Raw genomic sequence first — 12334 nt, 5'->3', positions numbered from 1 at the left:
CTTTATATTCTATTCTTTAAATTAAATCCTTTAATGACGCTAATCATATATTTAATTCAGGGTGATTTATTAACAGTAATTGCATAATCTATTAAATATCATTTATTCTATTACATAATATAAATTTTAAAAACCGATATTATAACATGATAACAGTTAAATAGTCAAGAACTTTCAACAAATTATGCTAACATAAAAATCTTTGGATAATAATTGGATAATAATTGTTGAACTGTTTAATAAATTTCGACTGCATTTTTTAGCGGCACGCCTCTTTTAATTACATGCGGAATTGTTTTTGGAACCATACTGAAAAAAATTAAAGAACATGTATACATATAAAAATAGTAAAAACTTAAATGGAAAATAAAATATAAAGACAAATGAAAAGCTTTTATTATTTATTATTTAAAACTTACGTGATGCAATCAATAATCGGACATACGGACAGACAAAGTGTACATCCGGTGCAATCGTCCGTTACCTTGGGGATGTGCGTGTCAGGATCGAAAGTAATCGCCTGGTATCCGGAATCTGCGCAAGCCATGTAACATTTGCCGCAATTTATGCACATATCCTGAAAATAAGAGCAATTATGTAGATGAGATAAATTTTAATATTAGACGAATGATTATAATTTATCATTTCACGTACATCGTCGATCAAAGCAATTACTTGCTTCTTGTTATCCAAATCTCTGTAGTTGCCAATATGTATTAATGCTTTGCCGATTACGTCTTTAACAGTAGGTATTGGTGCGATAGGTTTTGGAGCTGGTCTCGTTATCGGCACGACTTTATCCAAAAGATTCGAATTAGTTTTCAACTCAGCTATCTTTTGTTCGCGCAATTTTTGATATTTACCAAAATACGGTACATTCTACAAAAAGATTTAGACTTGAAACAAAAGTATAGTAAATAAGATATGCTCTTAATAAATAATAAAAGAAAATTCACGCTATTGTATCTAATATCTTATCATATAATTTATTAATACATCATTATACATAGAATTTAATTAATTAATTTATTAATTTTATATTATTATTATTTTCAAACAAAAATTGTTTTTAATAAAAAAGCTATATTTCCTAATCAAAACTTCACACTTAAAACTTATCCGTAGAGCTTTCTAATTTAACTTTAATTAATTTTGTTTGTGCTTATATTAAAATTTCTCGAGAGATTGACGAATAATAATACTTACTTTGCCAAGAGCATGTTGTAGAGAAATAGGCTTGCCTTTCTGATGCTTAAGTGTTGGTGGGCTTTGACCATCCCAGTCCTTTACCTGTTCCAGACTCTTCAAGTATAATAACGCTTTTAAACCGGTCACATAGTCATCTATTAGAGTAAAGTCTTGATTTTGAATGGCACTGCAAATCTATTAAATATTTGATTACAAAATCACTTTGTTTAAAGTAAAAGAAAATTTATTTTAATGTATTTACTTCTAGCGAATGTTTAATTATCGAGAGTGTTCTCTCTCTTCTTTCTAAATTGAAATTTATAATTTCAATTTAGTTTGAAATTTGTATCGAATTTGTTTCAGATACTTTTTATATCAAAATATATTCTCCCGATAATTTTGACAGATTATCAACACTAGAAAAGAATGTTAAAAAGAAAAAAATTTGTTATTGAATTTTCCATTGTATTATTTTTACCATCTACTTTTAATTAATTTTTTTCTTGTGTTGCTTTAATATTTTGTGTGCTAATTACTCTAATTGTAAGTTGATAAGAAAGTAATAGAAAACGGTGAATAAAAGTATAATAGAAAAAGAGTCGAAAACACAAAGATTCGTGATTATACCTGGATGACCGATGCACCGCAATGCAAGAATTGCAGAGCGACGTCGGCTGAGTCGACGCCGCCGGCGCCGAGAATTGGGAAATCAGGAAGATGTTTTGAGATCGTCGAGATGACCCTCAGAGCTTGAGGTCTAGTAGCGTTTCCTGACACTCCGCCGTATGTCGTTAATTTATTCAGACCTACTGCTGGCCATGGAGTCGCATCAACGTAAAGTCCCATTAATCCTGATACTGTATTAATGGCGGTAACGCCATCAGCTTTGCCTGCATCAAACATTAATTAAATAATAGAATTAATTATTAAAACTTTCGACGAATTTTTATAAAAATTTAACCAGACTGAAGTTTCATAGTTTTATATAAAGCTATTTTAAATATTTTGATATTATTGTAAGAAAATAAAATATTTAAATAATTGTAACATAATTATTATTTTCACAACGCTACAATTTATTTTATTTTTTGCACAGTGTATGTATGTATGTATATATATATATATATATATATATATATATATATATATATATATACACATATCAATATAATTTTATATAAGTTTCGGAATGATTTGTATTACCCTCGTAAGCTGCCTTAGCGATGGAAAGAATATCGGTGATGTTGGGTGTCAACTTTACAAAGAACGGTATCTTGACGGCTTCGCGAACCCATCTGGATATGTTTCTTACTAATTCGGGATCCTGAAAAATCGGTTTTATTTTTTATTTGTTTCACATTTTTTAGTCTGAATAAAGATACACACAAACCTGTCCACAGGCCAGACCCATACCGGACTCGCCCATGCCATGAGGACATGATAGATTTAATTCCAAGCCGTCAGAACCAGCTGCTTCCGCTTTTCTCGCTAGTTCTGTCCAATCAACTTTGTTATACGTGCACATAATGCTCGCGATGACGATCTATGCAAAAATATATAATAAAATTTATAAAATAATATATAATAAAAATAATAAAAATATATAATAAAATCTTAATAATAAATTAATATATAATAAATATAATAAAAATATATAATAAAATCTTAATAATAAATTAAAGCTTTGTAAAATATCAATAATTTAATTATAAAACTATTTTAATTTTATAATTCTATTAAATTAAAGTTGTGAATCCAGCAAATAGCTGAAATGTATACTTTCGAAGGAAAATCTTGCTTCAATTCCGTGATACTGCGGCACCAATAATCGGCGGTTTTCTCGGATATCAGTTCAATATTCAAGAAGCTACTCTGCTCGGGTCCATAATGATGACGGGACGTTGTGCCTTTGATGATACGCGGCGACACATTGGTGATGAGATCCTGAAAAAATATTAAAAAACAAATTAGAATAAAAATATATGTTTTTTCTTATATCAAAAATATATGTCATTTGAATTTAATTATTCTTTAATGAAATACCTTATCCAAGGAGAAAGTTTTCGTGACAGCAAAGGCCCAGCCAGCTTCGAAAGCACGTCGTATCATCGCGCTGGTGGTGCAAGGTGGTGCAGAAGCCAGACCGAAAGGATTCTCGAATTTTAGCCCACACATTTCAATACTTAAATCAACATCATCGATAGCGGTGTGAAACTTCGGTAATTGCGGAGTTTCCGGCACCGTCAAGCCGTAAGATTCCTACATGATGATCGAAATATGGAAATATGGAAAAGTAGTCAAGCTCAAGAAAATAAATCACTTCGTCGATTTTTCAAAAAATATGAAATAAAAATTTAGGCAAATACAATTTTATTTAGTGTGTTTCTTATAAATTTATCAAAATAAGATAGAAAATTGTGAAAAAAATTTGTTTTTATTATTTTAAATTATTGTTATATTGTTACATTAATAATAATAATAAGAATAGAGCTATTAGATATTTATTCAGAACTTAACAAAAAAATTCCATATTTTTGCGCGAATATTTTCTAAAGAATTTAGATTAATAATTGATAAAGAAATACATTACACGCTAGCTAATATACCTGTATGTATTTGTGCATATACCACGCGGCTGTCTTTCCGTCATTCACGGATTCCACGGTCGTTTGAGCGACACCAGCAAGATCTCCTCCGCAGAACACACCTGATACCGAGGTCATCATCGTGTTCTCATCAACTTCCGGTAAGTTCCAACTGTTTATCTTAATTGGCACCATGGCATTCTTCACTGTTCTCATCATAATAATAATTTCTCTTTATTGCTTTATTTTCTGGCTTTCCTTTATTTATTTAATTTATGATATTGACTTATTATTATTATTATTATTATTTTTATATATTAATTTAAATTTTTATGATATCAAATTGATATTCTAGCCAAACATAACATTATCACTCACCAGTAGAACTGTATAATCCTGATCCAAAAGCCGAAATCACAAAGTTCGCTTTTAAAACGAACTTTTGTTCTTCATCTTCAATCCATTCGCCTTTCTCATTCTGTTCGGTTTTGCAAAATTCGATTGCGAAAATTTTTCCATTACGAAGAATGACTTGTTTTGGCGATTGAAAAGGTATAAATTCACACTTCTCTTCCTTCGCCAAATCCATCTGAAAACAATTTAAAAATTTCAAATTTTGCCATCAAATATTTGTATGTTTTAAACTTTAAACTCTTAAAAAAAATTTTTCAAATTATAATTTTTGTATTTTCAGATTAAAATTTAAGTGATTACCTCTTCTGGAACAGCTCGTACGTTGGTAAAACCTTTCCGAAAGACAACAAAGACCTTTTTGGCTCCACACCGAAGAGCAGAAGTGGCGCAATCGAAAGCGGTATCTCCCGCACCAAGGACGATTACGTTGCCGTAAAGAGACGGAAGTTCCTGACGCTTGCAAGCGCACATTCCTGGTTTGCTACCTTTTGCGACAGCCGGCAGGAAACTCTTCGAAGTGAAAAAGCCTATTTTCGTGGGATCCTTCTCCGTCAACGTGAGATTTTCGAAGATTGGTATATTCTTCGGTTCCGGTAATCCGATTCCTAAAAAGATTGCTTTATATCCAGCATCTTGAAGAGTCTAAAACATTTTTTAATTTCATAATTTGTTAAAATTGATTGCAGATTTTTAGAATAATATTTTTCAAAATTCGAAATTAGAAGATTATATTGATAAAGATTTAAAAAAATATAACAGATAACAAATCTAAACTTTCAAATTAATTTTACCTGTATCGTTAAATCATCTTCAGATAGCGATCTTCCTAATTCAATTTTCACTCCTAGATCTCTAACGAGATCTACTTCGAAATTGACAGCATCATATGGAAGTCTATATTGTGGTATTTCGGAGGAACTTAATCCGCCTATATATTTTTCTTTCTCAAAGATCGTAATATCGTTGTAACCAAGTCGGGCGAGAAATGTCGCGCATGAAAGAGAAGCTGGTCCACAACCGAGCAGAGCGATTTTTGTGTTTGCATGAGGTACTGTTTGATTGGGTATTCTCATTTGAGGAATATTCATCTGCTTGAAAACCTGAAGAATATATAGACATATAAGCTATAAATTATATTTATCATTTAATTATTTCATATATAAGTATATGAAATAATAAAATTAATACTATTATGTACTATTTAAAATATATGTACAAAAATTAAATAATATATGATATATATGTATTCTCTCTCTATTATATATGATATATGATACATGATACATATTTTAAGGATGTATGTCAATTACCGTTTTAAGTCATTACATAACTGTTCATAAATTTGCGAATATAATATTTAAAAACTAATTAAAATTATTATAATGTCTAGGGAAGTTAAAAAGAAATTTGACTGGCGCAAATAAATATGGCATAAAAATAATAATTTTTGAATTTTTACTTTGCTGATATTTAATTGCTATTTGATATTTGATATGTATTTGTTTTTTCCTGACGAGAATTTAAAAAAAACGAAATCCTTTGGAAATAAAAAAATGTTTGCTTAGGTTTTTCATTGCATAAAACGATATCGCTTGAATTATTATAAATAATTCCAAACAATGTTATAATGTTTTTTTACAATAGACATTTTTTTTACTATAAACCATTGTTGATGTTTGATATTCTCGATGTATAATCTTTTGATACTTGAACTTTTTTTTGTTTTTTCTGCGAAATTCAACTTTCTTTGTTTCACAACACAGTATTTTCATAGTTTCTTCCCATTCTTCTTTTGTCTTCGTCATAAGTCGCTAAACTACGTAATTCATCATCATTTCAAGATGCCATCTTTTATAAATCGCTATCTTTTACCCGCCAGAAATTGCTAGGCTCACTAAACATCTCTACCAACATTGAAGCATTGCAGCGTTTCCAAATCAATTCACCTCAACAGTAGAATTTTACCTGAAACTTATCTGTTAAGGTGCCATTTCATACATCGCTCTATCGCTCGATTTTAGCGACATAATGACGTCACGTAGTCGCTAGCGACGGGATTCTGTAGTTGGATTTTTCCAACTACAAGCGACATTCACGAGCGATAATTTTGAAATTTTAAGACTCAAATGGATAATCAATGAGTAAGTATATAATTTTGTAATAAATATTAAATATATATAATAATAATATTTTATAATGTAATTTTATACATAATAAAAATGTAAATATAAATCTGCTGATATATAAGATTATGTTAAAAATCTTTTGTGTAATGGCAAGAGAACATTAAAATAAACGAAATATTTTTATTTATAGAATGTCATGTGAAACTATTTGTAATGAGGATGAAGTACCGACGCATACATGTCTAGAAGGCTATTCCAATTTTATTACGGATGAAAATTTGTATTTTTATCCTGTATTAGGTAGAATGTTTGTATTTATAAATTTTGTATTAGTTAATTACAAAAATAATCTGTTTTATAATGTTTTTAGATAATGAAGTAACCCAAAAACTTTTTTTTTGTATCGTCGTTTCTTTTTTTCTTCTAAATAATAAAGAACTACCGCTACTGCTAATCTTTTCTTTATATTGTTCTGCTTTATATTATTTTCATTTATAATTTTTGTGCACTCAATCATCCAATTATAATATTTTCTTGCTTGTAATATTTTGTTTATATTTATTTTATACTGTGCGTGTCTCAACGAAACTTTTCTTTCTAAATCGCTGCTGGAGCCCTTTTTATGCTCAATAGCTAGTCGCTAGCGACAATCTAGTCACGTGACTTTTTTATCGCTCAAAACGAGCGATGAGCGACACATGAAAAGGTACCTTTAAACTTCTGTTGTTGAGATGAATCGATTTGGCAACGTTGCAATACTTGAATGTTAGTAGCAGTGAGCTTCTGGCGGGTAAAATATAGCGACGCGATGATTATAAAAGATGGCGACGCCTTGAAATGATGATGAGTAACGTAGTTTAGCCAGACTTATGACGAAGAAAAAAGAAGAACGGGAAGAAGTTGAAAATACTGTGTTGTGAAACAAAGAAAGTTGAGTTTCGCAGAAGAAACAGAAGAAAAAGTTATCGAAAGGTTACACATCAAGAAATATCAACAATGATTGCTATTATATTTGACCTGGAGACTACAGGGTTTGATCCCAATGCAGAAGTTATCCAAATTGCAGCTAAATATCACAATCAGGAATTCAACGTCTACATCTTTCCATCGAATGGTATACCGACGATAGTTTCTAATATAACAAATTTGTCAATTGAAGGGGGACAACTGATTTTGAACAGCGAAGATAAATATCGCCGTCTTGATACAGAATCACCACGAATGGCCTGCGAGTCATTTATTTCGTTTCTGAAGAATATATCGCACGATATTATTCTTGTAGCTCACAATGGAGTAAAGTTCGATGCCCCTTTAATCGTAAAGACAATGAACGCAGTCGGATTACTCCAAGAATTCGGATCCATCGTAAAAGGATTCACTGATACTTTACCCATATTCAAGAGTTGCCAAGAATTAACTTCCCGCGTAATAGAAAAAAGAAAGTTCAAGCTATCGGTTCTTGCTGACGATTATCTAGAACCTGATAGTACAAGAGGAGCACATAATGCGGTCGTAGATGTTCGAATGCTCGATAATCTACTAAAAAAATTTGCGATAAAAGAGATAGAACTAATCAACCGTGCTGTATCGTTCTCTTCAGTTGTAAATGCTGATCGTATTCGGAAAGAAAAAAAAAAAAGAATAGTTGCTATGTCTGTCATAAAGGGACCAATAACCGCAAATATGATAAAAAAAATTGTGACTGCTGGTCTCACTTTAGATCAGCTTGAGAAGACATTCAATATTCATGGAGAAGATGGCATAACGATGCTGCTGGGTGAAGATGTTGACGGAAAACCTAGAGTAACAAAACATAAAGCGACCTTACGTAAGCTCTGCGATGCTCTTCGAACTCGATTGGGCCAATCTAATTTGACGACTGCATGAAAATAAATATTTTTTTTATTAATTATAACCCCGAAGACCTATGATTTACATTATGTATAATCAGAGAACGAACTTTTACTGAAAGAAATGTATTACTTATATATATTATATATTATATATTATGTTATGATATGGTATTGTTATGCTATGGTATATTCTATATATTATGTCATTTATATTAAATATATAAATATAATAATATTTGTACAATGTATAAATATCTTTTGATGCCTCCATTTCTTTCTCTAGATCTTTATTCATAAATAAGGATAATTATTATCATTCAATTTGGGAATCAACAAATTATAGCAAACAGGTTTTCGAGCACGTAACATTCTTATCAATGTTGCCGAATAAAATGCCATATGAGCAAAATTCAAAAACATGTCTCTTTAACTCGGAATATCTCTCAAAATATATTGGTACTTCGATTTTTTATTTTTGACGTATTACATATACACCAATTTCATCTATGAAAAATTTTTTCCCAAAAAATTACTCTAGAAGTACATTTTTCTAGTCTGAATGGAATTTTTCACTTTTCGCCCTATGTACTTTATGTTAAATGACTTATATAACTTGAGTACATGTATCTCAGCATCCAGGTGAGAAAATTTTTTTTTATTTTAAGAAATGCTCTATATTTACCTTTGTAATTAAAAATTTCAAGTCGAAAAATAATAAGTGACTTAGCTAACATGTATTATTAAGTCAAAAATTAAACAAATATTAAATCAAATTTTTACAGAATAATTTTGCAGAATTTGGTATTTAAAAATTTTATATGCAAAATACAAAAAAATTATTTTATATATTTTAATTAAAATTTATAAATATTAATAAATTATTCCCATATTTTGTCGCTACTTTATATCATAATTATTTACTTTATATCACAGTTATTAAATTAAGTATTGCTAGTATAAATTATTATTATTATATTATTATAAATAATATTGCGTACGTCCATTGCAAAGTGTTGAAGGCCGCCGATGTTGATGGGTCCCTCTTCGGTCGCATATAAATTGCATCCACCCACACAAAGGTCACTGGTCGGGCAAACCATGCCACAGGTAAGTCCGAGAGGATTGTCCGACAAGATCGCCTTGGCCGCACCATAGTAATTCTTGTTGGAGATAGAAGTGATGAAAGACTTGATGTCTAATTGCGTGGGACAGGATTTTTGACAAGGTGCATCAACGCACTTCAAACAACGCGCAGCTTCTCTCAATGCTCCACGTTCGCTTAAAGTAGTATGCTTGATATCGTCAAAATTCTTTGTCAAAGATACGCAACTCTGAGAAAGAGAAAAGAAAAGCTAATTATAAGATAAAGGAAGCGAGAAAAAAAGAAATTTGCAATCAAAAATTCAATATAATATTCTTTACAACATATTTTAAAAATTAAAAAATCACAATATATCTTGTAGGCTATATTGTTAAAAATTAGTAATTTAAAATTTAAAAACAAAATGGGCTATTCTTCCGAAAACGATCATGCTCCGATTTGAGACAAATTTTGTAAATAGGTTCCTTTTAGGTACAAAAGAAGTATACGAGAAGGATTTTTGGCGACTCGAAAATTAAGACACTTTTTAAGCCCTTTTTCGTAAAAGTCTATTATTAAGTAAGGTTTTACATAGGTTTGCAACTTTCCACGCGTAGCGAGGTCCACACCACATCACCGCTGAGTCAGCGCGAAACGAGGTCTATTATTGTACGATTTCATATAGGTTATTATTAAGTAATTATAATTAAGGTTATTATTAAGTAAGGTTTTACATAGGTTTGCACCCCCAATTAAAACTTATTGAAGGTTAGTCAGGGTCATGATCTTGATCACATATGTCAAGGCCAAGGTCATTGGTGAGGTTGCCGTTTTCTAGATATTTACCGTTTCGAACAAGCTGTCTAAAGGTAATATTCGCTTTTACGAAAAAGGGCTTAAAAAGTGTCTTAATTTTCAAGTCGCCAAAAATCCTTCTCGTATACTTCTTTTGTACCTAAAAGGAACCTATTTACAAAATTTGACTCAAATCGGAGCATGATCGTTTTCGGAAGAACAGCCGTTTTATCAAACTCTTTATAAAATATCTACAATAAATGTTTTCATTCTTAAGATAATAAAAAAATGTAACATGATTTAGATCTTATTCGGCTATTTTATTAAATTATTTTTATAATTTATATTGAATTTAATTTTTTGTCGTGTTTCCTATAACGCTAAGGCTATTCGGTAATTAAAGAATACAATGAGAATCTAATGCAGTTATACAATAACAATACAAGAAAATATATAATGAGAGATTGTAATCTTATCAGTGAACTATTGATTTCTGGATAAAATATTCTTCAAAACATCACGTGATACAATTGATAATATTATCATAAATTGTTCGTGTAAAACATTGCTGAAATTAATGATCTCAATATAACATAATATCTAATAAAATATTATATTTTATAAAAAATTTATAAAATATTTATTATATATCTATTTACTATATAAAAAATATCATTTTTTTGCCTAATATAGAATTAAATTATTTTATTAAAATAAATAGAAAATATTAATATACATATTCTTTATTTATTTATATTCTTTCTTCTCTACGATATAAATCAGAAAATATAACAATATAATATAAATGATATAAATTGATATAAATTGTATATATATATATATATATATATATATATATATATATATACATATATGTACAATTCACTATTTTATCAGAAGCGAGCTTAGATAATAAATTTATATCAATTTTATATCAAAGTAATTGTGACTCAATTTAGATAAAGTTGATTTAATTTAAACGACTTACATTACATTTTTCATGGATGTTTCTTTTCCAATGCTGTTTGTTCTGCTTAGTCAATGTTGATGGCACGAGAATTGCATGATATTTGGACTTTGGATTGATGCTCAGTATAGCCTAAAAAATATAATTCGATCTTAGTCAATCATAAAGATAAGATCAGCAGTATGTTATCATTTCTGTCAATATAACATAATTTTAATTAAAGAAATAAATAAAAGCAATTTGAAAAATATCCTTATTTTGAGGATAAAAATAATAATTATAAAACAATGTTATATTTACAAAGATACAAAAAATTTTTGTAATAATTATGTAAAAAATACATGAAAGGAAAGTATATAAAAATATAAAGAAAGATAAGTTGAAAATAATATATATCAAGAAAGATATATATATTAAGAAAGATAAGAATGTAAAAATTTGAGAAAAAAATAGAAAAAATTATACATTTTAATTGATGACACTATGATTATATATGTTATGATAAATAAATATAATGAATAGCGAGAGTGATAAATAAATATAAATGCATATAAATATAATAAATGAAAAAATAAGATATATTACATAATTTATATAATTTAATAAAATAATAAATTACATAATTTATTTATAGAAAAAGAAAATTTTGTTTTAAAACTGAATGTTTTAAAACGGAATGTTTTTTCCGAGGGCCCGAAAGAAAACCATTTCGTCATTGGTCTGACATTCCAATCATTCAGAGCTTCGGATATCTTTTCAATTTTTGGAATTTTAGATTTAAGAAATAATTAGAAATCATTAGAAAGATCATTGACTTACATCATTATCACTCACATCGAAAATTCTTACTTACTTCGATATCAGGAACATCTTTGCTCAACACAATGGATGATGTCATTTTTGCGCAGCACGTATGAAGTTATATGGAATTTTATACAACAATTTCATACAGCGCATCAACACTGGAAAAACCGGTCATATAGGCAGCTGAATTGCGATGAGAGGCAAGATTGCAAAGTGACAGGTAACTGAAGCAACTCGCTTCGAGTTTACCTGCTACAAATATTAGAATCCTTAGTCACACGACAGTTCACTGTAACATTTGTATTTAAACTGATGATAAACTGTATTGACTCCGACCAGTTGCCGTTCCTGGCACTTCCTGGCACTCCATATACTACATATACAGTACATATTCTATGTACATGCTGCTCAAGATAATCTTTATCTGGAGTGGTTTGAAAAATAAAAGTCTTAATGATATGTTAATTGTTTACATTGTAAAGTAATAATTTATATATTTTATATTTTATACATATCTTATA

At 29.3% G+C, this 12334-nt stretch overlaps 2 protein-coding genes across 2 annotated transcripts; one reads left to right on the top strand and one right to left on the bottom strand.

Annotated features, from left to right (window-relative positions):
- Positions 1-84: 84 nt before the first annotated feature.
- On the bottom strand, positions 85-12167 carry Su(r) (dihydropyrimidine dehydrogenase su(r)). Its single transcript, XM_083101728.1, has 16 exons — positions 11863-12167; positions 11031-11141; positions 9165-9497; positions 4979-5287; positions 4488-4829; positions 4152-4362; positions 3795-3979; positions 3232-3447; positions 2968-3132; positions 2579-2731; positions 2392-2512; positions 1816-2078; positions 1207-1383; positions 655-879; positions 420-577; positions 85-309 (listed from the first exon to the last, which is right to left on the bottom strand). Exons 1-16 carry the CDS (start codon positions 11905-11907, stop codon positions 237-239), a joined length of 3087 nt encoding a protein of 1028 aa, XP_082957854.1. The 5' UTR covers positions 11908-12167; the 3' UTR covers positions 85-236.
- On the top strand, positions 7047-8418 carry LOC145972795 (DNA polymerase III PolC-type-like). The gene has a single exon (XM_083101734.1). It carries the CDS (start codon positions 7310-7312, stop codon positions 8198-8200), a length of 891 nt encoding a protein of 296 aa, XP_082957860.1. The 5' UTR covers positions 7047-7309; the 3' UTR covers positions 8201-8418.
- Positions 12168-12334: the final 167 nt, after the last annotated feature.

The sequence above is a fragment of the Camponotus vicinus genome, unplaced genomic scaffold (assembly GCF_025532165.1).
Source record: "Camponotus vicinus isolate PSW18456_S1 unplaced genomic scaffold, iyCamVici1.0 SCAF_6, whole genome shotgun sequence".
Taxonomy (NCBI): domain Eukaryota; kingdom Metazoa; phylum Arthropoda; class Insecta; order Hymenoptera; family Formicidae; genus Camponotus; species Camponotus vicinus.
The sequence above is the reverse complement of the archived record's forward strand: the minus strand, read 5'-3'. Positions and strand labels throughout refer to the sequence as shown.

What these genes read in the sequence shown, in the direction of transcription:
- LOC145972795 (XM_083101734.1), top strand. Translation starts at nt 7,310, where the DNA reads ATGATTGCTATTATATTTGACCTGGAGACTACAGGGTTTGATCCCAAT.